Source organism: Saccostrea cucullata, unplaced genomic scaffold (assembly GCF_032062105.1).
Source record: "Saccostrea cucullata isolate Sc308-1 unplaced genomic scaffold, CSIRO_AGI_Scuc_v1 ctg2416, whole genome shotgun sequence".
NCBI lineage: Eukaryota > Metazoa > Mollusca > Bivalvia > Ostreida > Ostreidae > Saccostrea > Saccostrea cuccullata.
This window is the reverse complement of record NW_026941000.1, coordinates 34,366-60,196: the sequence shown is the minus strand read 5'-3', so window position 1 is coordinate 60,196 and position 25,831 is coordinate 34,366. Positions and strand designations below refer to the sequence as shown.

Here is a 25,831-nt window from a genome sequence, read left to right as displayed (position 1 = left end):
GAAACTGTTGACGTATGCTTATCGTTATACACTTTGATGACCGGGGAAAAAAGGAAACTCGTATTTTGACCTGATATTTGGCGGCACATATTAGAATTGTGTTTCTTATTTCTCTTATATTTAAGACACAACGATAATTTAACATTTCTGTTTGTTTTTTTACCTCCTTATTAGGTCCACACTTTGTATCTATAACGCATTGATTAATCAATTAAAACAGACTTAGAAGGGAGTTTACTCAAGCATTTCATGTTTGTGACGTAGCAATCAACAAAGCAAATCATGAATCTTTTTTTTTTACATTGCTCAATATGTACTTTCGTTTTACAGTGTAGTATTGGATGGGGTGCCACAAAATAACAACGATGTTGTGCTCTTCGTAAGTTAATTCTTAATTGCGCAAATAATTATACATGTATTAGTCTGTAAAATTCCATCCTCTCGCCATGCATTACAATTTATAATTTTTTAATTATTAAAAATAAAAAAAAAAGGCGTATAATGATAACAAAAAATGTTCATTCAGGCATATCAATTTAAAAAACCTTTTTTTTTCAAAAATTAGATAATAAGGGTAAATTTGATTTAAAAAAAAATAACAGCTGAATTAAAAAAAAAAAAGAAAATAAGTTTCTTTCAAGACTTCGGCTCGTCACTATATCAATAAATATATAGGCACATGGATACCTGAGTCGACACGTGTACAAAAAGGATTGGTAAGAACTATTTAAAGAAAATAATTTTAGAACAGTTTGATAATAATTACAAGTTTACGATTATAAATTCTCTTTTTCAGGCATTGTTTTTCTTTTGAAAAAGTGTATCAAATAATTTCTACTTAAATATTTTGTACTTCGATATCCTTTGTTCCTTTGTCAATATTTTTGAAAAGCTACTCAGAGGCCCATGGGTCACATCGATCACCTAAGTACATTGGCTAGGTAAAAGCAGAACTCAGGTTAAAATTGAAAAGATGATACTAAGTTAGGGTCAGCCTCCATACAAATATTACTAATGATTGACAGCTGCTCTTAAGCAGAAGAATTTTAGAGATTTGTTATTTTTAATAGTGGATTTCTTTATACAACATTTATTGCATATTGTGCCCCAACCCTACCCACAGAAAACTTTAAAATAAAATAAATATATACTTCATATAAAAGAGATTCAAAATGGCTTAGTTGTTCTTTAGAAGAGAATTTTCTTATAAGATATTTCCTACATTAGATTCTTACAAGGATATATAGTTTTTCTTTTACTCTGACTTAGTTAATGTAATTAATGATTGAAATGATTATTAATGCCAGACGACACGTTCCTCCAAAATATATATTCTTTCCCTAAGAATTTGTTTTAAATTCTGCATACATGTACATGTGTATTTGGTTAAATTTGCAGGGTATATTTGTTTGGTTTATTCCCACTTAGCCAAAATTCTGAAATTCTTATTCCCATCAGGCCAAAATTGGGATTTTCACACCTGAGTGGTCACCTTTGTATAGTCTGTTTTATTACTAATGTCCTGTGGTGAATAAGTTCAATATTAAAATACATATCATAAATACTTGATTTTTATTAGAGCATAATTACTAATTAATTAGGATGTACATAATAATTATTAATAATTCTAAAATACATTCCGGTACATTCATATCAATATCATTTTTAAAAGGAAAAACTAGGATCATATTTTATGTAAAGAGAATTAAAAAAAAATGATTCTCTTAGGAAAAAGTTAAAAAAAAAATTAATCCATCCATTTACAGAGAAATTTTTTTGACATTAATCTAAAATTATTGAATGTATTGGATCATTAGTTAATTTTTTCCGATAAAGAGGATACTCAGGATGAAAAGAAAAAGAATTAAGTTTAAGTTATTTTGCAGAAATATTTGTACTAAATAGGAATTACATATATATCTGTACAAAAAAAAAATAATAAATATTGATCGCAAAAATATATTTATAAAATCTGATTTATATAGTTTACTAGAATTACAAAAAAATGTCCATGCTAAACTTATATGTAATTCTTATATCAATAGGTTTTTTCCCTTTTTCTTCCTATGTTTTGACAGTTGTAGCATTTTATGATGAGAACCTAGTAAGTTGTTAGAACTTGTTTTCAAACCATTTGTATTGTATTTATTCAATAAAATAGGTTCAAACTAATTCATGATGCACAAAAAATGTTTGATTGATGAAATAGAATATCTTTTAGAGAATATCTTGCTTTAACATATTATTCAAACAAAAACAGTTTAATATAAGCATTTTTATTTCTAAAAAGTATATTTAAAAATAACCACTTTTACATAATAATTTATCAGTCATCTTATTCATGTTTTTCCATTAATGTGACATTTTATTTTAATAAATTATTTACTAATTAGAATTATTCGCATTTAGTTTATTGATAAACACATGATTACATTACATAGATTCAAGATTTCAAAGACATTCATATAGTACCGTATCTTTCATTCACATGTATTTTTAAAATTTTTAATAAAATAAATAGTAAAAATGGCATTTATTTATTGAAAATTAAAAAAATCAAATATATTAATAATTTCATATATTAATTTCAGTTACCATTTATTGCAATATCATAATTTAATAAGTAAGTTTTACCCTATTTCTTGTGGTTAATCTTAAACAGACTATAGGTCACCTGTAATAAATTTCTTTTGTTCTCTCCCTCCCTTTACCTGTACACCATTCACACCTAGCCAAAACCAGTCACCTGCAACATTTTTTAGAATTTTGGCTACGTGGGAGGACACCATTTGTTTTTTGTCGTATATTTGATAGGTCTTTTTTTTAAACTGATAAAATTGTTCTTTCCTATTTTTAGGGATTCATCATATGATTGCCAGGAGCCAAAGGAGACAGCAAGAAAATTGCCTTGCTTTAGCTGTTTTACTGCTGTGTTTTCTTTCTTACATGGTATATTTTGGTTATGTGATTATGTGATTTATCTACTTGTAGGTTCTTTTTTCAATAAATATTTATTTCGAAATATCGATATTAATCTTAATTATTTCAGCAGTACAAAAATTGCAACTTGAACAATTCCTTAAAAAATTGTATAATTGCTACATATAAGGAAGGTTTTTTCTTTCTTTTTTTATTAATATCTAATTTGTGTTTATAAATCAAAACGTTTTTATGCTACACTAAATAAAAGTTACAAAAAGAATATACTTTTAAATTTGAAATAAGAACATTTCATTTTCAAATTCAAAGTAAAGAATTAATTCTTATTCATTTCTTTATTAATAATATTTTTTCATTAAAATAACTCCCTCCAAAATAATATAAAATTAGAATACATATCTATTCAAATTTGTTTATGGAAGAATATAAATCGCAAAAATATATATATATATTTTGTGGTTTTAGTCATAGGTTCTTTATAAAACGGTCACAGGTCAAGCCTGAAACAGTTATGACTCTTATATGTTTTATAGGGTGAAAGTAGCAGAAATTGCCCACAGTCAAAAATGACGGTCCAATACGTAAAACGTTGTCCAGGAACACGGAATGAGTGGATGGATGCAGCCGTGAGAAAGAATTGCACAAGCATTTCTCAAGATTGCGTTTAACCAGAACACTTTCAATACCATTGTGTGATTAATTCACTCATGAATGCAACAATGGAAGTGTGTATACCAATTTGGTTTTGTATAGGTATGACCTCATATATTTACAATAACCTACTGAATTATTTCATTTTAAGGGGGATTTCTATAAATTTATTTATATTCTATGTAAGTTTGGTCTTTGGACAGGATTTTGTGCAGAATACAACCTACAAGGAGAAAGAATTCAGGACAATTTCAATGCACCATGTACAACATTCTCAAAACCATGCCCTCCAAGATATCTGTCTTCTGATGCATATTTATGTAAGCTATTGGACGCATGTGTTTATGCGCCCGGGTTGATAGATCAGATGCGTAAATTGTTTTTGTCCTGTCTGTCTGTTCGTCTGTTTATATGTATGTCTGTTTGTTGTCAATTTTAATCTTCGCTATGACTTTTGAACCGTGCGAGAAAGAAACTTCATATTTGTTATGCATACCCACTAGTAAAACCCTTTCAAACGACACTAAGTCACAATGACTTAGTGACCTTGACTGTGACCTTTGTCCTAAAATAACTTTTTTTTAAACTTTGTTGCCACTGGGCGCATTGTGTTTCACAAACACATCTTGTTATTACTCAGAACAGACTAGCATAACTTTCTTATAGTTTTGGTGCTTAAAATGTTAATAAAATGTGAGCCATTGGCATTTTGTACTGTTCAAAAACGTTTGTTAAAGATTAATGTTTTTTTTCGTCAAGAAATCATTCCTACTATTGTTAAATGCTATTTACATGAATGAATCCCCTATACTTATTCATGAAATGAAATGAAAGCAGTCCTTAAACGTTTTATATGACCAAATAGAGTCCCTGAAACGTTCTACTTTCCCATTTTTCCGTTCGCTCACCGTTCGTTCACCGTTCGTTCAGCGTTCGTTCACCGTTCGTTCAGCGTGCGTTCACCGTTCGCTCTTCGTTCACAGTATTGCGTTCACCGTTCACCGTGCGCTCGCGTTCACCGTTCACAAAACGTTCACCGTTCGCTCTTCGTTCCGTTTACTTTGCGTTCACCTTGCGTTCACCGTTCACTTATCGTTCAGTCTTCATTGTCATTCGGAACTCCGAAGTGAAAGGACTTATCTTTTTGATGGTAAGGATTTACATTTTTTTTAATTAAATAACTTAGATAATCGTGTTTAAAGAATAATTATTTCATTGCAAAAATTATCCATGATATTTATATTTCTATAATTATAACTCAGCTGTTACTTATTTCATGAATTTTCTCTGGAAAATAATTAATACATTAAGTACCTACGTGTACATGTATGTAGAACGATGCTAAAATATAAACTTCAAAAAGGGCAATGTACAAATGCTTCACGCACGGCATCAATTTGATGTAATTTTAAGAGGACAAATTATATTTATGGATGTATAATAATTAATCCAAGTCTTTTACAGGACAAGAATACATTAAAAAAATTATTTCTATAGTAACACATATTTAAACAACATGTAGATTTGAGAATCATGAACAGTACTGCAAATATTCAGTTAATTAAATATATTTAGAGCTAATTAAGTTGATGGTGTGGTTTTAAATTTTAGAAATGCCCAACTGTTTAAAATAGTCTATTATTAGAGAAGAAAAATTCCTTCCTTCTCCGTACCTAAACATGATTAAAAAATATCTTTTTGCTATTCAGTATAATTACCCCCCCCCCCCCCCCCCCCGGTGCCTTTTCTCCCAAAATAAAATTCTTATTGAGTTTTTTCAGTATATTTTAATTAATATTTAATTTTTATTGTAACACAAGAAAATCAGTCCTAAAACCAACATCAAACAGTCATTAAACAATAGTATTTTAGTATAAACTTGTGCCGACGGTAGTATTTTAAATTGGCAGGAATATGTTTCACATTCAATTTAAAACTTAATCCTTACAGTATATATTCGAATTATTTTTTTTCTGCAGGAATGCAAAAATCAGATCTAGAAATGATAGGGAAAAATATTAAAATTTCTCGGAATACTAAGTGACTCCTTGCCTTCGGCATGTTCGGTGAAACGCGATTTCCACACCTCCACTGTGTCGAATTATTTTGATTGACAGCACAAGCACGCTACTACAAATATAGCACGGACTTCCTGTGAACTGCTTGAACTTGAAGATGGAAAGTAAAAGCCAATGATTACTGTCAAATGGATTTGTTAATCTAAAAAAAAAAGATTACCTTTATTACCTTTATTGCTTGGAATGTTTAGGAAAAATAATTAGAATTTTTAGTTGATACAACATATATCTGAAAATCTAGGGGGTAATCTCTCTCTCTTTCTTTCTCTCTCTCTCTCTCTCTCTCTCTCTCTCTCTCTCTCTCTCTCGTACATTTCTCTGTTCAATAAAAACTATGACAACACATTACTTATTTAGTTTTGAAAATTTAATCTACACATGTATTACAAATAATTTGAAGGCCTCTTTCCAACATCTTGACCGAGTATAATCACGGCCGGGAAATGTCTACAGATACATGAAGAAGTTAGCTAAAATAATCGTCATAAAAGAATAAAAAGGCACATAAATATAGAATTTTTGCTGTAGAATTTAAATAAAACGAGAATTTTTATGCAGTACGATAAAAGTCAATGTCAACAGATAATTGTGAATTTTAAAAAAAATCCGTTATTTTACTCAGAATCGCTTTGGCACGGAAATACATGTACGGTTGTTTCAACCCCGTACAATGTAATTAATTCATTCTTTAAGTAGCAGTTTTATCTTCAGAAGTCCACATTATTTTATTAGTGAAAAGAATAAGCATAATTATTTACTATATAAGTAGATTAATTTATTTTTTAAGTACACGCGGTAACAAATACACGTTTGACGGCGATTAAAATCATGTTATTAAAATATCGATTTAAACATAGGTATGTGCAGAAAAAAATGTTATTATTAATTAATTTATTTATTTATTTATTTATTGTTTATCTCAGTAGCAGTTTTATCTTCTAAAGTCCACATTATTTTATTAGTTCAAAGAATAAGCATAATTATTTACTATACAAGATTAATTTATTTTTTAAGTACACGCGGTAACAAATACACGTTTGACGGCGATTAAAATCATGTTATTAAAATATCGATTTAAGCATACGTATGTGTAGAATTTTTTTTAATTATTTATTTATTTGTTTATCTATTTATTTCTCTTTTGTTTATCTATTGTGTATTTCTATTTATTTTTGACATTTGAATTATAGAATAAAAGAATAATTTTAATAGAAGGAAAAGACCGAAGGCATTTCGAATAAATCGTTCATCTTGCGTTCACCGTTCGTTCACCGTTCACTTTGCGCTCGCGTTCGCGCTCCGTTCGCGTTCTGCGTTCACTCACCGTTCACCGTTCACACATCGTTCACCAAGTTGCGTTCACCGTTCGCACATCGTTCACTCACCGTTCGCTCTGCGTTCGTTCAGCGTTCGTTCACCGTTCGTTCAGCGTTCGTTCACCGTTCAGGTGGGAAAGTAGAACGTTTCAGGGACTGTACTCGTCTACAGACAAATTCGTATATTTTTCAAGTGAGAGGGAATCGTCATTCATGGGCTTTTTAACACGTCCCAAAATATAGATATATATTGATAGAATTATTACAGGAATTTTTTTTTTATACTTTTGGTATATTTTATTTGTCTTACAATACCTAACTTTCAGATCAAGAATGTTACAGATTAGTAGAGATTCAGAAGAAGAAATCGGTTTTTGTTGTTACTACAGAAGATAATGGGTATGATATTTATTATTCCAACATCGCATTTGCTTTGTTAGTTAAACTGATTTGTTTATTGGTAATTTTAGAATGTGTAAATGATGTCCAAGAGGAGTAATTAAAAACGCAAATGAAATGAATACATTTATTTCGATTCCAGGTTGAAATTGACAACCGTAAAAATAAAAAAAAAAACACTATCGAAGATAGTGAAAACAATAACCACTAACGATATATATCTTTTGTTTAAGAATCTTTCTCGACAATATTTGCTTAAATCTGTATTATTGATTTCTTTTTCAGCATCAGACAGGATGTACCAAACAATGGAACAGAAACCATCATTATTGTGTCAATACTTTGCACTATTGCTGCTCTGTTATCAATGCTTGCGGTGATATTGTACAGAAGACAACGTGGTATGTATTCACTTAAAAGCTGCAATTGCTTTCATTTTTCCACTTATTGATTTCAAATTGTTTTGATGCCAGTTGCAACATGTATTTTATAAAAATATTTTACTTTTTTTATTTGATATATTCGTTGGTCACAAATTAAAATAAAGAAAGTATATTTTAGAAAGAAGATCAAACAATGTGAGGACTCATGATGAGGAAATTGAAGATGATGACCTGATGATATCTGAAACAAATAATATATGATATTTACTTTAGATCTCTCTCTCTCTTTCATATTTATGTGATATTTGCTTCCAAATATTTCCCTACTTTTAATGACACGTTTTTTCTGTATAAAACTATTGTTCATCAATCTACAATACAATATTCCAAATGTATATTTTCATGCTGTTATTCAAATTAATTATGAATGTAAAAAAATATTTCAAAAGAATTATCAGCATGCAGTATCAGCAAAAAACTCTAAACACAGAAAAAGATAAATATTAACATAAAATATTTCTAAACAATAAAAAGTTGATTGATGAGTTCTTATAAACGCATAGTCAATTGAATGATCACTTGATATTAGATTTGTTCGACTTTTCATCAAATGGTTTTTGATTGGTTATTTTTATTTTTGCTGTTTGGACAAATTAGCTTTTTTCCCTGATAGTTTGATTAGGTTATTTGCAATTTTAGGAGGGGGTTGGGTAATAGTGTTTAATTTCTTGGTACATGTCAAATATAGTGTTTTTCAATTAAAGACGGAAATCATTTCTTCCTTAAAAATGTACAAAAGTGTTTTAGCCATACGAGTATGTTTATATCAACAAATGATATTATTTCCAAGTAAAGTTTAAAATATGATACTGTGTATTATATATTGTTTAATTTTTGCAATCGAAATTCGGCATGCAAACACGTTTCGTAGATGTAATGGCCAAGGGAGAGTATCGTAAATGTTAAAAGACTATTTTTTGCATATAAATTTTGAAAAAAAACATATGGAAGTGGATACGCGGAGCACGAAATAAATATTATTTTTTAATTTCTTAGTTTTAATTACCTTAAATTTTGTATTATGGTTAAAGAAAGAGTTTTTCGAAGTAAAATTCTTGACAAAAAAAAATAAGGAAGGAAGTATATACAGTCAAACCTGTTTTAAGAGGCCACCTTTGGGAAGTCTGGAAACTGACCACTTAAGACAGGTGGCCTCTTATTCCAGTTTGCCCTCGAAATAGCGAGTCGGTCAATAATCATCATTAAGCACTACACTTAAATTAATTAATCAGAAAATTAAACAGGTAAATATTTTGAGGTGTATATATCTTAATTTATGCTAAAAAAAATGAATTAAATAATTCCAAATTGTTACTTGGTTCGTGCATGTTTCTGTTCCTACATATCAGTTAAACGTCATGATTTTTTACACTCTTTTAATAAGAATTTGAAGATTGAAATACATGTGCTTTACTATTATCTCTTTTTTTTGTTTAAAAAAATAACACACATTTAAATAAAAAGACAGTTTCGTTGTAAATAAAATAAAGTCTAGAAATCCATTTAAGTTAGTTCAAGTAATGTTCAGCAGCGTAACCCCCTCCATTCAATTAATTGGCGATTACCTTACTTGCTGGAGTTTTTAAAGTCTGGTCTTTGTTTTTATATAAAGCTGTCAGAATTTTTATGTAATATAGATAGACACACAAATAAGATTAACCAGTTGACCACAGAGGTGTATTTACGCAGTTGAAAATCATTCTACAGCACAGGTGTCCTGTGCAGTAGAGCGTAACTAATCCCTATCCATCGTCTCTTGATAGTGAAATTCACGAGATAATCATGCACCTTGTTTTCACAAGAATAGCAATTAGGGTTTCTACATGGAATCAAAATTTAAAAGGTGTGAAAATATCGATAGCCCTTTATTAGGTCACATACTCTCAGAAAATATTTAAGGTAATGATGAATTAATATTGAAAAGTACAAAATCTAGTAGAAGTATTAGCTTTAAGATTGAATTTCTTTAGCTCTGGAAAAATATTAATTGTAATTCAATTCTTTTGAACTTTCATCTTAAATTTTTCATTAACACAAACAAAGTTCAGCGTATCTAGAAGTTATTTGTTTAATTGCTTTAATAGGTCAAATTGACTATCGAGCATATAATTACCCAAGCGAATGTGTTAAAAAGACGTGATAGAATTGCAACAAGTGACGAAAATGCCGCTTGTTTCAATGTCCATAAGGCTGTGGGTAATGATTTCAGTGGCCGCTGGCCGCGTTACACAGGTGGCCGTTTATTCCAGTTAAAATATATAGTAAAAGTCGTCGAGGGGAACTGAAAGTGGCCGCTGACCGCGAGTGGCCTTTGATTACGGATGGCCGCTAAGACAAGTTCGACTGTATATAGGTACACCAAATTCATATTCTTCAATTACTAATTTTTTATTACTGCAGTTTTTGTACGACGATGAAAGGACTTGTTTTTGGTAAATAGATTTCAAGAAAATTTTGAAGGAGTTATAAATGCAATAAATTAATATTTTTAATTACTTTAATATTTATCATGTTTAATTATTATTTTGATTTCTTCCTTGTTACCTTTTTTTCAATTTTATAAAGTTTCTCCTTTCAAAATTCATTTTGTAATTTTGAGCAGTTTTTAAAGTTATCCTCATTCGAAAGTCTTTAAACACGTTAAATTAAAAAAAAAAGAGGACATAAAAGGGGTGGACAATCTCCTGCTCTGAGACAATATGTTTTTCTAAAATCATGTCCTCAGTAATGTCATCTTCAAAACATTTTATTATTTTATTTTACTGAACAACTTATCATTTGAATGAATGGGTCAAGTCTGGGGCTGGGTATTGGACTGAGATTTCGTATTGCGATATATTGCGATATTTTTAACTGTATTGCGATATGTATTGCAATATTTTATATGTAATTTAAATGGCATTTTCTTACTATATTTACTTTAATTTACATGCAGAATGTACATAACTATGATAAGTAACCAACACGGAAAAAATCGTTGATTTTATTTAAGTTATGCTCTGAAATGTTCCCACAAACAACTTCTGACTTACAGTTTGGTTTAATAACAAACTTTTTTAAGTCCATTTTCATATTTAATGACAAAATTCCTTAATCTAAGCATATTGCCAATATATCGATATTACAAAATCGTATTGCGATACGATATTTTTTGTCATTGTATTGCAATATATTGAAATATCGATATTATTGCCCAGCCCTAGTCAAGTCTTCTTTCTTCGTTAACGCTTAAATGATGGAAACGTAAATGTGAAATCTATTTCATTTGTCCTAAAAATGACATTTATATGAAAAACGAACATTTCTAAAAAAAAAAAAAATACTCTTCAACAAACCAATTCATTTAAATCACACTGACAGACGTCGATAATGCATATACTTCGTAACGTAGTGGTAAACACGGTGGGTCTTGCGCCAAACCCTGCGCTATGGAGCGTTCGAATCAAAAAAGAAGCTTTTTCTTTTGTTTTTGTTTTTGTTTTTTTTTTTCAAGTATATTAAAAGCATCAGTGAAAAATAAATTTAGTAAAATATTAAGGTAATTAAACACAGAATTAAATGTTTAAAAGATGATATAAATCATATACTTTTGAGAAATATAGCTTTCATGAACCTTTAGAATTGAATATTGTCTTTTCTCAGAGCGGAGGATTGTCCTCACCATGTACACATCCATTCTTTCTGAGTTCCCAGCAAAGGTCATTCAGGTTCAAAAAGCTACCGTTACCGTGGAAACCTGCAAAAAGCGACGAATTTTTTCCGCGAGTGTTCTCTCTGGTCCCTTGAGCATTCGTCATGAAACTTTTTTTTATTTTAGTGATAAGTAATTGTAGTTGTGCGATTCGCATTTAAAATTTTCAAATAATCCATTATTGCCATGGAAACCAGGGGAAAGTGAAAACTTTAACTTTGATTTTTAAATCAAAGTACTGAAAGGACTGATACGAAGTGATGGTTGTCCAAGCTTAGCTAATGGGTATTGTATTAGTGATACAAAAAATGAAAGTCTTGTCCAATTCGGCACGACATACGCTATTGCTTGCAATAGCAGACTTTCTAGTTATGATTAAACTTCTACTGAGACACATGCTGGGGTTCAAATTTTGCATCTCAGAATTTAAAACTGATAACCTTCGTAGAGTAGAATAAAAAACAATCATGTGCTATTTCCTTTACTTTAAGGCAGCAAAAGTTGTTAATTTGTCGATGCTATTATTATTGAATTGAACTGTCTCACTATGTTTAAGAAAATGACCTAATTCAGCATCCATAATATACTAAAGAAGTAAATATCATGAAATCGAAAAATTTTTACTAAACAGGGTTTTTGCATCCATAGTAAACAGAGTCTAAGGAAGATTTTCAATGAGATTATCTTACGATCATATTGTTCCAATCTTATCCTTACGTAATGTAACATCATCAATAATTTAGTTTCCAGAACAACTATTGTGTCATTTTTGCAAATGATATTACTGGACCAGAATACTTATACTAACTTTAATAATCCTTTTCAGAAACGGTATAAGAAACACTAGGTAACTGTTCACCCAACATTATGCCCCTAACGTATATGCGTATTCTACAATGCATCTCTTGGTTCAATATATTGCCAATTTACTCCCTTCCTTCCACTTACCGATAAATAAAGAACTCACTCGCCAGCGCTGGTCCAATGTATAGTTTCCGGCTTAATCAAAAACTCTCTTTATGGATGCTTTACAAACATTCGACAAAAGATGGGACAACAACACAAACTTTACAAAGGAATATTTTGAAGAAAAGTTGGCTAATGTTCGACTAACGTTTGGACAAGTTAGAATACTAATGTTGTCGTGTATTAAATAGAGGATTGACCTGGTAATTTTTGTCTGAGACAGAGGTCGTCTACTCGACTACAACAATTCGCCAAGCACAACCATTTACTTACGTTGACCCAACATAGTCTTTCTTTCTTGGATATGTTCTTAGTATATGTAGGAATAATTGAGCTTTATGATACATTTTTCATGTTTATATGTTCATTGTATAGAGGCTGTTGCGACGGGTACCAGTTCTCTGCAGAGATCAATGATTGTATAAGTAAGTATTTTTTTTTACTCTAATGTATTAAAAATTAGTTTCAAAGTAAGTGCAAGTGCACATTAATGTACTTCAATTTCATCACTTTTAGTATTTAAATCTTAGCAAAATATTTTGTGTTGTGTTATCCGAGGACTTTGTTTTCATCACAGAGTGTGCTGACGGTTATATAGGACCTAATTGTGTGGTTCCTTGTCCATTCCCTGCATACGGATTCCTTTGTCAGAAGGAATGTGAATGTAATGAATATTACTGCAATGTGACAAGTGGGTACCCTTTAGATTGTACAGACTTCAGAGACTGTTCATTTTTTACAATAGGTAAATGGTTGAAAGTCTTTGGCCAACCTACATTTCGATGTTTTGCAAGTGGTATACAGTACAGAGAATTCATTTTGATAAAAAAGGCATCAGCCCATAAAAAATATCAGTGTCCAGCAAGCATAAAAGAAATGGATTAACAGATTCAGCATTACCATTGAATGCTAAATTTTAATAACTATTTCGATTTCTTCTGCAAGCTTGTTGATAATTCCCATTGCACAACTTGCATTGATCTAGGTTTGAAAAAGCAATGATTTAGCATCAGAATAATATTTATAACAGATAGGATTATTAGTATTTAATCAACAAGCACATAGCGCATTTAAATCAGGAAACAAGTGTTAATTTCAATACGATTTGCTGTATTAAAAAAAATGTTCGGTATCTATTCCTGAATGTATGTTGAGGACAGATTATACAAACATAAATGAATGACTAGGTTGATATATATTTCTGAACATTTTGGTTATAAATGGTGCAAATAATAGATCTAATCTGTTTTTCCCACTTAACTATAAGATCATGCTTTAAACTTGAATTAATTCTCTCTTTATCGTCAATAATATAAATCAATTAGATAAATAAAGATCTATATAATAATATTTGATTTTGACAAACTTTCCTGTATAATTAATCGTGTAACACAAAGGGGGGTGGGTGGGATTGGTTACAAGTTTGACCACTAAGGAAACCTTTACCTTTCTTTATAATTTGTAGTATGTTGATTATTATAATTTTGAGATTATGAACTTAAATCAAGATGTAAATCTTTTAGATAAGGCTAGTTCATCTCCAAACGACTCAAGTAGAACATACATTTTCCGTTTCCGCAGGAAATAGAGATGGATAAGAAAGTTTTTGAATCAGGAAAAGATGGATTTTATTTGCCAAATTATGGATTTATCGTCATGCTTGTTAAGATGCCATTAATTGGACTATTACCATTTTTTTGATACGTTTTTGCAATCAAATGAAAGAAAGATCACCTGATTACTTAGATATCCAGGTTCCATTTTCGACAGAACATTACCAAGGAATAAATATAATAAGCGGGTTACAAAACGAAGTAGAAATGAATGCAGAGATAAATCAATATGATGACTTGCCCAATCCACGAGCGATGACCTAAATGCTTAATCGTGAAATAAGACATTAAATAGTGAGAATCACAGTCAATGTACATGAAGAGCGATTTTGTTCTTTGCAGAACAGCATTTTTAATTGTCTGTTTTAAAACTTCAAGAAGATTATGAAAATTAAGCTACTCCAATAAAGTTCGACAGAAAACTTAAAAGTAGAAAATACTTCTGGGTACTGTGGAACTATTGAAAACCGTACATGTATTTGTGAAATTACTGAATTATTGAAGCAGTTATTTTTATATTTTTTTAGGGTCATGTAATGCTATTGAGTATTGACATGCATAAACTGTTGAAAAATATTATATAATTAGGGTTTATAAATGTACATCTTTTTTATTAAAAAGTGTTAAATAACACATTACAAGTATGGGTTTTAATTTCTTGCTTTACAGATTCTTATACATAATTATCATTGATAAAGTTACAATGAAAAACACACAAAGAGGTCCAGCATTAGAGTACGAAGTAAATACTATTTATGGAAAATATTAACATATGCTGGGAAGCTCCAAGTGTAGATGTTTGTAACGATAAAGAAATATCTTTAAAGCTTCATAAATGAGAAGGCACTTAAATTATCAATACATTCTTCTTCTTTTTTTTATTTAAGTTTCTTGTCGAAAAAGAGGAAGAATACTTGAAAAGAGTTGAATACATAAAAAAAAAAATTCCGAAAACAGATAATTTATATATATCTCAGATATTTGAGGGATTTTTTTTTAAATATTTGCTTATGGTATCACATCACAGTCATCTGATAACTACTATATCAATATGATGCAATATTTCATTCGGAAGGAAAGATCTATTATATCAAATCTTATTAAATCATTTGAAAGTGACATAATTTGTAATGAAGATGTTATCTTCGTGTTTTTATATATTTATTTTTTCAATCGCATAAAAAAATATTTCTAAAAGAGTTCTGTACCTCTTATAATTTTTACTCAAAATAGAAGGATTCGAGAACGTGAGTGAGGTAAATATATATGTTATTACATATTTCAAAATAAATGGTTTACCGTAATAGACTCAGCGATAAAACATAGTGTATATAGTACTTAATCAATGCATAATACCCTTGAAATCCTGATTATTCTGCTTTCTTCCTGTAGAGTAACAATCGTTTTTTCAAATTTTATAGTATTGAGTAATATTGAGATAAATCATCATTTTTTTTCAAACAAATGTAATTCAATGAAAGCATTTTTGAAGTATGACTATTAATGATAATATATTATAAATAATACTTTTTACAAAGTAAGTATCATAAAAACATTTTTTTTCAGAGAATGAAATATATGGAGATAACAAACAGAAAACGAAGAGTATTCAAACTCAAAAGTACATTAAACAATACAAAAAAGAACCAGCACAAACACATACACCCTAAAGATCAGGAGTGGGATCAAGTACCATGGAGAAGTGAGCATCTCCTGCTGACCCGTGACATCCGTGTGCTCCTTGTCATTATCTGGAGATAACGGGAAAATCTATCGTTTATTTGGCAGTGTGTTATTTTTGATGACATAACGGATTTTTCTCGAGATCAGCAACAGTGTTTAGCAGCGGCATATTTCTTACGACAACCTTACATTCTGTTAAAATGTGTTGATAAGATTATTATTTTACAGATCCGTTTTTTTTTTCACAAATTGTCTTTTTCTGCAGCTGATACAGTCTCCATCCTTCAAAATCCATCAGTGCTTAGTACACACATATTCTTCGCTAGTTTTTTACATACTTTTTTTATCCATTACATATACATCTTCTCTTTTTATTGAGATTTAATGAACTTCAACAAAAAATTTGTTGTTAATTATAACTGCTGTTACTTGACGTTCTACGACTTCTTCCATTTTTCAATTAAAACCGTTTTCATTCTACATTGATTTTTTGTTCATTGAAACAAAACATTAAGTTGTGATTTGGAAAATGAAACAATAAATAATTCTTTAACTGAATGCCTAGGATTTTTTTGTTCCATTTTACGGAGGATATGGTAACAGACTTTATTTAGATAATTGATTTTAAATTAAAAAAAAAAACAGCTTTGCGATCCATTTTTCATTCATATAAAACCCTGAATAGTGTAAGTTTGAAAAGAATTTCGATTTTTAATTCTTTGCAACTTACTAAACTGTTATGCATTATTATATAAATGGTGCCTGTTTTGGAGGGTAACATTTGAAATTGACACCCCAAGGAAAACCATCGTCAGCGGAAACATAGAAATTTAACATTTCCCCGCAAGCACATTATCGTATGATACACGTTTCTTTAAAGTTTAGCGTATATAATATCATGACGTAATATTTTACTACAAATACAACTTTTCTTATGTTATGAGATTTTTGCAAGTATAAAATAGAAGGATATTGGCATTAAATATAATATTAAATGAACTTTTTAAAGTGCGTGAAAATGCGTGATTGCTGGGAAACGGTATATGCGTGATTTTGCGTTAGAAATAGGAAATGACATATGCGTTAAAATAAGTGACTGCGGGGAAGGGGGTTAAAACGTTTTTCAGATGCGCATTTGGGTTTATTTTTGAAACATTTTTGTCAAATATTGCTATGATATGAAGGTAAATCAAAAAAATTGGAAAGGGTTTGCTATCCTTTTTTTACAATACTAAATATATACGGTGAATGTTTTGATATTCCAATACTATACTATATGTCTAAAAATATTTTTATACTTAGAACACTTATGGTTAATTAACAGCTTGAAACGATAACTTAAATCGGTCCAGTTAAATTCTAGCAATAGTTATTTATTCTTAAATTACAAAGAAAATAAACCTTTTTGAAAAGTAATCGAAGCTGACTGTGCACATTATGTTTATTCTATGAATCACATCATTTTATGTGTACTAAATTAATTTCAGTAGTATTAAGAAAAGCAGGAGAATCTCACATATGTATACATAAAAGACACTTTATCTTTTCACTCTTTACTTTTGTCCTGAAATATATGAAAAAATATGATTGCGCCCATGACAAAAGGGTCCTTATGGCATTTTTGCTAAAACAGAGAAATAACGTCATAAAGATGTGACGTTGCAGACTGACGGTGAACTTCGACGCAGATTTTTTTTTTACCACATGTTTTGACGTTTGACGCATCCAGAGTTTTTATCGCTTTATACAGGGTGTTTTCTGATAGCATATTGAACCTTTATACTCTAGATAAATTTTATTTACATATTCATACCATTTTTAGAATACATCTTAGACAGGGTATATCGTAAAAAAATATTGCATAGGAAAATTGTCTTCCTACTTCTTTGAGATCCGCTCCACCTCTCTCAAATACACATCACGATCGCGTCGATCACTTGTAAACATTGATTCATCGGCGTAAACTGCTTAAACTTTTGTTAAATTGTTTGTACAAATGTTGAAACTAAACATACATCTTCCACGGTTTTTACAAATCTAGCAAGAATGTGTAAGAACGATAGTCAAGATTATTTGTATTTTCTATAAATAAAAATAGGAGAGATAACTCTGATGTCAGCAATCGATGTAACAGGGGTACCAGACAGGGACATTCATTATTTAATTGCGTACTTTTTCACATTTCAGCTGCATGTTCGCATGAATTTTCTCTCGGATTATAAAAGACACATTTTATAACCAAATAAAAAAAACTTTTAATCGTCATCATAATTATGAATTTTTAAATAAAAAAAAATATTGTTGTACTTTGGGAATAAAGTTAATGTAGAAAAAGGAAAAACAAAGAAGGAAAAAAAGGAAAACTGCAAAATTGAACAGACTTTAATTTTTTTTTTTTTCAAATCTCTTATCTACAGCTTTTTTTGCATGAAATAATTTCATGACAAATTGCATTTTTTAAAAAAATAATAAACATGTAAAGTGTCTACCTTATAATCATGATTAAATAAATTAAAATTTAAAAATGTTGTTTTGTCTTATATTCTTCACTAAGACACTTCAATTAAGAGAAATTAAAACAAGCAAAAAACATCCGACTGAAAAAAAAAGTTCTTTATGTTCTAACTTTAATAGAGCTGGTCAAGCAAATCTGATGAGAGAGAGAGAGAGAGAGAGAGAGAGAGAGAGAGAGAGAGAGAGATAGAGAGAGGGAGAGAGAGGATGTAGGGTAGATAAAAATATTTATATTAAATCTATTTAACTAATATTGAGAAGTGTGAAACTCTATTGAAAAAGATGAGTTTTCAAAACAAATGAAATAATAAATGAAAGAAATAATCATTTTTGTTCTCTAAACTATATATATATGTATATAGCTATTTATTTTCAAGATCTCCAAGTTTAATATACAAGTAACTCTTTGGTACTTACGTGTTTTTTTTTTCATACGGAGTTCAAATATTTTAAGCATTATCTGCAAATTAATTCTTTAAGCCATGCCGAACTTTGTCTTTCATAAAAGCTCGACCGGCATTGAATGTCTCTTAACAGATCAATTATCATGCTAAAAACTCAATCATCACTAAAATTATAATCTCATTGCAGTTATCAGTGTGGAATAATTATTGTTTAACCTGCCATCAAATTATGGATAAATATTATTAAAAATCCTCAAAAAATTATTTGTTTTGGTTGATAAAAAATCTTTATAAATTCAGGGTCGGGTTTTATTTCTACATGTAAATGCTAACAGAAAATAAAATTCAATGCTGAAAATACATGACATAAAACCGCAACAATATGCTTGCATTTTGTTTTTGTTTTTTGTTTTTTGGCTGCAGTGCAGGGGATGAGGGTGGGGGTGTCCTATATATCCGTAACATGTAGGCTTTACAAAGCTTAGCATATCCAAGCTTCTGGCACCAGGTAGGTGGCATTGTTTTTGAAAGTTGGGGGGGGGGGGCAGGCAGAGAATTTTTTTTTTAATTCCCCGAAAAAGTTGACAAGCAAAAAAAAAAAGGTTAATGTTGCACAAAGTCGAAAATCCTATTTCGTGGGGAAGGGGGGGGGGGGGGTTAGAGGCCAAATTTTTTCAGTACCAATATTTATGATACGTTTTCTGTACATCACTAATAGTGGCGGGGGGGGGGGGGCAACCAGACTTTCAATTATCAATTCCTATATTATAAGTAAGGTTGGGGAAAAAAGTGAAGGACCCGGCCCCCTTGCCCCCCCCCCCCACCCCTGTTGCTACGTCCCTGGGCACAGGACCGGAATGGAATTCATACTCTCTAAAACTCACATTATAGAATAAAATTAGAAAACAACATTAGAATGAAGGGGGTTTTGTTTAATTAGGTCATAAATAATATGATGATTTTCTATGACGTTTACATCCCTACAAAAATCCGACATTTCAAAGCTCAGCCAGTTCACAGACAATTGTCAGGAAATATATTATACAAAACAGTCATATTCAACTGACTGTATATTTAGGCATAAACAATTACATGTTATTAATCTTTAACCCACCCCTACCCCAACAAAAGCTATATATATACACCGTAAATGGCATCTTTAACTTAATTCTATGGGTGTGCTTCTAAAACCCTCCATTTCATAAAATAAAACCAGATTTTTTAATTTTAGGGTATCATTATATACATGATTAACAATACTGAATCGTGTTCACAAGAATTGTTAGTTTCTGCCATTTAAATCCCCCCCCCTTCACCAACATACACATAATCCTACAAATGTTAATTCTGGGTTTATCTATTGTGTAAATGATTGCGGATTATAACTCATTCATTTGTTTGTAAAATGTCCATCTTTTGATTGGTTAATATTAAAATATTTTTACTACTAGACTGAAAAATATTTCGTGTATCCTTTATATTTTCAAAAAAGCAGTGTCATTATTGACCTAATGCAGACAGACAACCTTATAGATGCAGTGAATCAACCGAATTTCCTTTTTGTCCCCCGCTTTCGCGAAAGCGAGGGGACATTAAATCTCATTTGTCTGTCCGTCTGTCCGTCTGTCAGTCTGTCCGTCACAAAAACTTTAAGCTTGCCCATAACTTTTGATTAAGTGGAGCTATGACTTTCATATTTCACATGTATATTCCTTGTGAAAAGACCTTTCCTTGGGTACCACCAAATTTGACCTTTTGACCTTGACCTTGGAGTTTGACCCACTTTAACACAAAAATTCCAAACATTTACTTTTGCCATAACTTTTGAATGGTAGGTACTAGGACTTTCCTATTTCACATATATATTGTTTGTGGCAAGACCTTTCATTGGATACCAACAACCTTGACCTTTTGACCTTGACCATGGAGATTTATGTACTTATGAAAAAACTTTAACCTTGACCATAACTTTTGAACAGTGAGGACTAAGGCTTTCGTACTTCACATATGTAACCCTTGTGAAAAGACCTTTCATTGGATACCAAGAACTTTGACACTTTGACCTTGACCTTGGAGTTTTAACTACTTTTTAAAAAACTTTATCCTTGGTCACAACTTTTAAACAGTAGATTCTACAACTTTTATAATTCACACATGTATTCTCTGTGAAAAGACCTTTCATTGGATACCAACAACCTTGACATTTTGACCTTGACCTTTGAGATTTACGTACTTATAAAAAAACTGTAACCTTGACCATAACTTTTGAACGGTGAGGGCTAAGGCTTTCATACTTCATAAATATAATCTTTATGAGAAGACCTTTCATTGGATATTAACAACTTTTACCCTTTGACCTTGACATTGGAGTTTTAACTACTTTAAAAAAAATTAACTTTGGTCACAACTTTCGAACTGTAGATACTAAGACTTTTATATTTCACAAATATATTCTTTGTGGCAAGATCTTTAATTGGATATCAACAACCTTGACCTTTTGACCTTGACCTTAAAGATTTACGTAGGGACTTATGAAAAAAACTTTAACCTTGACCATAACTTTTGAACGGTAAGGGCTAGGGCTTTCAGACTTCACATATGTTATCCTTGTGAGAAGACTTTTCATTGGATATCAACAACTTTGACCGTTTGATCTTGACCTTGGAGTTGACCTACTTTTAAAAAACTTCAACTTTTTATAGCATAATTTTTTAACGGTAGGGATTAGGGTTTTCATCCTTCAAAAAATCAACTTCTGTGATAATTTCTAAATAAATGACATATGATAGGGTGTTCATATTAGACACAATACGTCACAAAAAATAACATCTCACCAACAATGACACCGAAAGCGGGGGACCACAATTCTTTGAATTTGCTTGTTATTTTTACTGTCTATATTGTGTATCGTAATTACATGTTACATGTACCACACTTCACAATTTTTCTCTCTTTATATAGAATTTAGAAAGAAAGAAAAATCAAATAAATTTTCACTTTGCAGTAGCATTTAGGTAGCGTAATGATGTAATTAAAAAAATAATTTTCACATATATGGTAACTAAAGATATATCGTTAATGCTGAAATCTTGACCTATCGAGAGCAACGTTTAAATTAAAATAATTTTCAAATGAATTCTACAGGCTTATCAAATGACTCTTGCATGGATAACCTGTAAATATTTTGTTTGAGAAAATAATTGTTCCAAAAACAAAAAAAATGAATGGATGTTGCCCGGTATTCAGGTTTCCCCCTGGTGTCATAGAAAAATGAAATGTAAAACAAACACTCACCTATAATACTATACACCACTGATGAATCCATAATATATATAACTATTAAATAATTATTGACAATTAAAAGAGACAATGAGATAAAAATAATGTGCATGGAAAAATATCAAATATTATAAAACTATTGGTCACCGTTGTAAAATTACAAAGAAAATCATTTAACGTTCACTCTGAAAACGTTTGACGTTGTTGAAAAACATGACGTCATTATTAACCTGTTAAAGTATATTGGATAAAAATGAAGAAAAAACCTACTTAGAGTAGACGTAGGACCATAAAAATTCATATTTGACAACTTCTAACCTTATTCTATCAGAATCCGTGAAAAACCCAAAATGCATAAAAATTGCCATAAGGACCCTTTTCACATGGGCGCAATCATATGAATTTGATATAAAAAAAAACATTCTTATATTGTTAACAAGATTTGAACTTGTATGAATATATTCTAATTATAATGCTGTCATGTGATAATATTTCAGTTGATGCAAATGACGTTGTCTTGCCTGAATTCATAACACATTTTCCATTCATCCAGATAAGTACATGTTTAAAACATATTCATATCTGAAAACATTTCCCTTTAACATTGTAATAAAAGTGCTTTAATAGTTAGTTTTATTAGAAAATCTTGAAACCTATTGAAGTTTTGAACACAACACTATATAGCTGTCACAGACGAGGAATCTATACCCATACCTTAATACTGAATAGAGTTTATGTACCATATTTAATCACCGTTTGGAAGTAACTATGTTTAAATGCATACCCTGTCAGTAATTAGCTTACAGAAATCACAAGAGTAAAAGTAAACTTTAGTGAGCACTTTGATTAAAGTTCTTTTATGTCCTCATAATGAGTTTCATAACTTTCCTCATGGCTCTTTTGGCAATACTTTCTTTTTGAATAAATGAACACACCAAACAAAATAACACGGACAATCAGTGCACTTGATAAAACCCCTATTCCCGTTTCCCTAGATACATTCTTTTGTTTGTTTTCATAATACCAATGTGTAAATCAGTGCTTTGAAAGTTATTCAGCTGTGATGGATGATGAGATGAAAGAACATCCACACCAATATCATCCGTTATTACATACATTTTCGTCTCAGTTTCGGTTCTTCGTCCAAAACAAAAGATACTTGGAGTCGTTCTAGATATTTGCCGTGGGTCCTCATCAAATTAACAATTCTTGATAGATTTAAATAAATATACCCTTAAACTGACTTCAATTCTGGAAAACATTAAAAATAAAAAAAAGTCTAGAGTACAACACAATGTAACTGACTTGTCATTATCATACTAAAAATAAACAAAATCAATCGTATTTATACCCATTGTACTGTATTTGCATCCGGTAGCAGCATCACATTCATCCTCGGCACAGCTACAAATATGCAGACAATTTCTACCATATCCAGGGAACGGGCAACGGATAGAACAATTTGGTCCAGAATATCCTTCTGCACAATCTTACATATACAAGAAGAAGTACGTTTACGTATTAATCATTATAAATCTTGCTTTTACTCTTTCTTCTTAACATTACTTGTTTTAAGGTGTTTAAGTATTATTGGTGTTGTCGGCTTATAGTATTCAATTACGTGTATTTGATTTAAGGTCTTATTTGAGAAGTTGTATGATTTTAAAATGTTCAAGTATTGTAGGAAATTCCAGTGAGTATTTTATTTTCAGATCTCATCATTTGGCGCTCTTTTTAACATGCATTTACTTTAGAAAGACATTTTCTTTTTCTTTTATCATACATCTTTAAAAGAACCCATGTAATAATGTTTAAACTATATAAAGGCTAAAATGGTTCGAGTCATATCTCATATATACAACTGTACGTGCGTATTACCTACACATGAATTGGTTTCTAGATCATAAATTTCTCCGACAAAACATTGAGGAACTCTGAAAGATAAAAAACGTACAATGAAAGCATACATATAGACATTAAACTCCATTATGCATCAAATATTATTTTGAATTCTACTTATAAAAAGCTTGTAATGCAAGGCAAATAAACGATAAAAATAAATGATGAAGCATTCCACCTTCTCATTATATCGCTTGCAAATACTGACAACGCAATTAATGGTCACAGACAATGTTATTATGATTTCATTTGAGTGTGAAACGTATATTCTGACCGCGTGCCTGTAATGTATCATTTCCTTCTAAAGTAAAAAAAAATAAGGACAATTAAAATTAAAGTTTTTTAAGGATGTTTTGTTTTTAATATTTAAGTCACTGTAGTAATAATTTTGTACATATATGTAATGTATCCTACTAGGTGTGCATATTTCTTGAAATCCACACCTTTAATAGTTTCTACTTGAGAAAAGGTTAAAAAAAATAAGCAGATTTTTTTTTTAAGAAATCTCATTCTGGTTTAAGAACGAAAGTTATACTTTACAAAAATTTACTGCAACATTTAAATGGCTTTATTCGTGTGCATATTTTGGTAGGCACTTGGTAACAAGGGAGCCAGGCCCCATTTTTTCAGGCATAACCTTTTACTGTAGGAAATAATTACCCTCCCCCCTTTTCACCGAAGACACACTTTCTGCTGCAACATTTTCAAATAAGGGGACAGAAATACGTTTGAGAAAGAAGATTTAGTCAAGAAAAAATGGAAAGATGGAACCCTACCGTAACAACCAACCTCCCCTTCCAACACCACCCTCTAAATCCCACAAAAAAAATTTCATGTTTGTATAATATTACATGTGTATTTTGGTAGTTCTCCATATCACACATGTACCTATGACTTTTCAGACGAACTTATAACAGATCTGCGTTGTCAAGGGGAGTCCAAGGTAACTTTCAGTTGGATTGATATATGCATTTAACAACACTGCAAATTCAAAGGGGGAGGAAGGTGTCAACCCCCCTCTAGACTCGCGCATCTTAAATTTTGAGTATGCATGAAAGTTTCATGACATGTATTTTTGACCAACGAAATTGATATTTCATTTGTTCTTTGATTCTTTCTCAATATTTTGATAAACCCTCATATCGGAAAAAATATCTTTTTTAATGAGATAATATCAAAAGCTATTTTTCCTATTTACGGAAGTATTTTTTGTATGGTAAAAAAATGTAGGTCAACATAAGGTTGTCAAGAACAATTGTTTGTACATAAAATATTTTTAATAAATGTAAAACACCAATCCTCAATACTCTCTAATTAAGTATTTTAATTGACTCAAAGCATGGTATTTTGGAATGTATTTCCTTATATGACGTTAATCATTGAGACATATAGGAGAATCTAAGGACAGTTAATACAAACATTTTAGGAGTCTTAATATCACCTTACAGGTTTAGAAAGGTTGATAATTCTTTGAAGTTTTTCTTCTTAGTATTGGAAAATGAAACAAATTTGCAAAATATTGTTTAATACTTGAATAAAGGTTTACCGATGAAAAGAAATTTCAGAATATGTAAGCTTAGTGCTAAAAGTGTAATATAAACTTTACAAAAATATACCAAACCAAGTAAATATTTATGAGGAAATGCAGAATTCGTGATTGTGAAAAATCACATAGGCTGATTTTTTTACCATTTTTCTTTTCCTCATACAATTTACCTGACTTAGTATATTTTTTTAAGGTTTATATTACACTTGAAGCACAAGCTACATGTAGCATATTTTTTTCATATGTAAAGTTTTATGATTTTGAATTAGAAAATTGTCGTCTGCTTTTCGATCCGTTTTTCAATTTAAAAAAAAATCTTTAAATAAGAAATGAATCGCGACTTTTTTTTTTACATATGCACATGTGAAGGTTTTGTTAACAACTTCTGTCAAATATGGTTATGATTTGA

General features: G+C 30.4%; 1 protein-coding gene and 1 long non-coding RNA gene across 4 annotated transcripts in view; one reads left to right on the top strand and one right to left on the bottom strand.

Moving 5' to 3' along the window:
* LOC134256901 (multiple epidermal growth factor-like domains protein 10) overlaps positions 1-24,092 on the bottom strand; it is a 33,367-nt gene extending 9,275 nt beyond the window's left edge. For all 3 annotated transcript variants that reach the window (XM_062739583.1, XM_062739581.1, XM_062739582.1), the window contains exon 1: positions 24,055-24,092. In XM_062739583.1, the coding sequence (XP_062595567.1) occupies positions 24,055-24,062 (8 nt within the window). In that variant the 5' untranslated portion in view covers positions 24,063-24,092. The remainder of the gene's footprint in view (positions 1-24,054) is intronic.
* On the top strand, positions 3,678-8,612 carry LOC134256903 (uncharacterized). The gene is made up of 5 exons (XR_009989811.1): positions 3,678-3,693; positions 3,795-3,911; positions 7,312-7,384; positions 7,670-7,785; positions 7,946-8,612. It is a non-coding gene; the product is annotated as an uncharacterized LOC134256903 (long non-coding RNA).
* Positions 24,093-25,831: the final 1,739 nt, after the last annotated feature.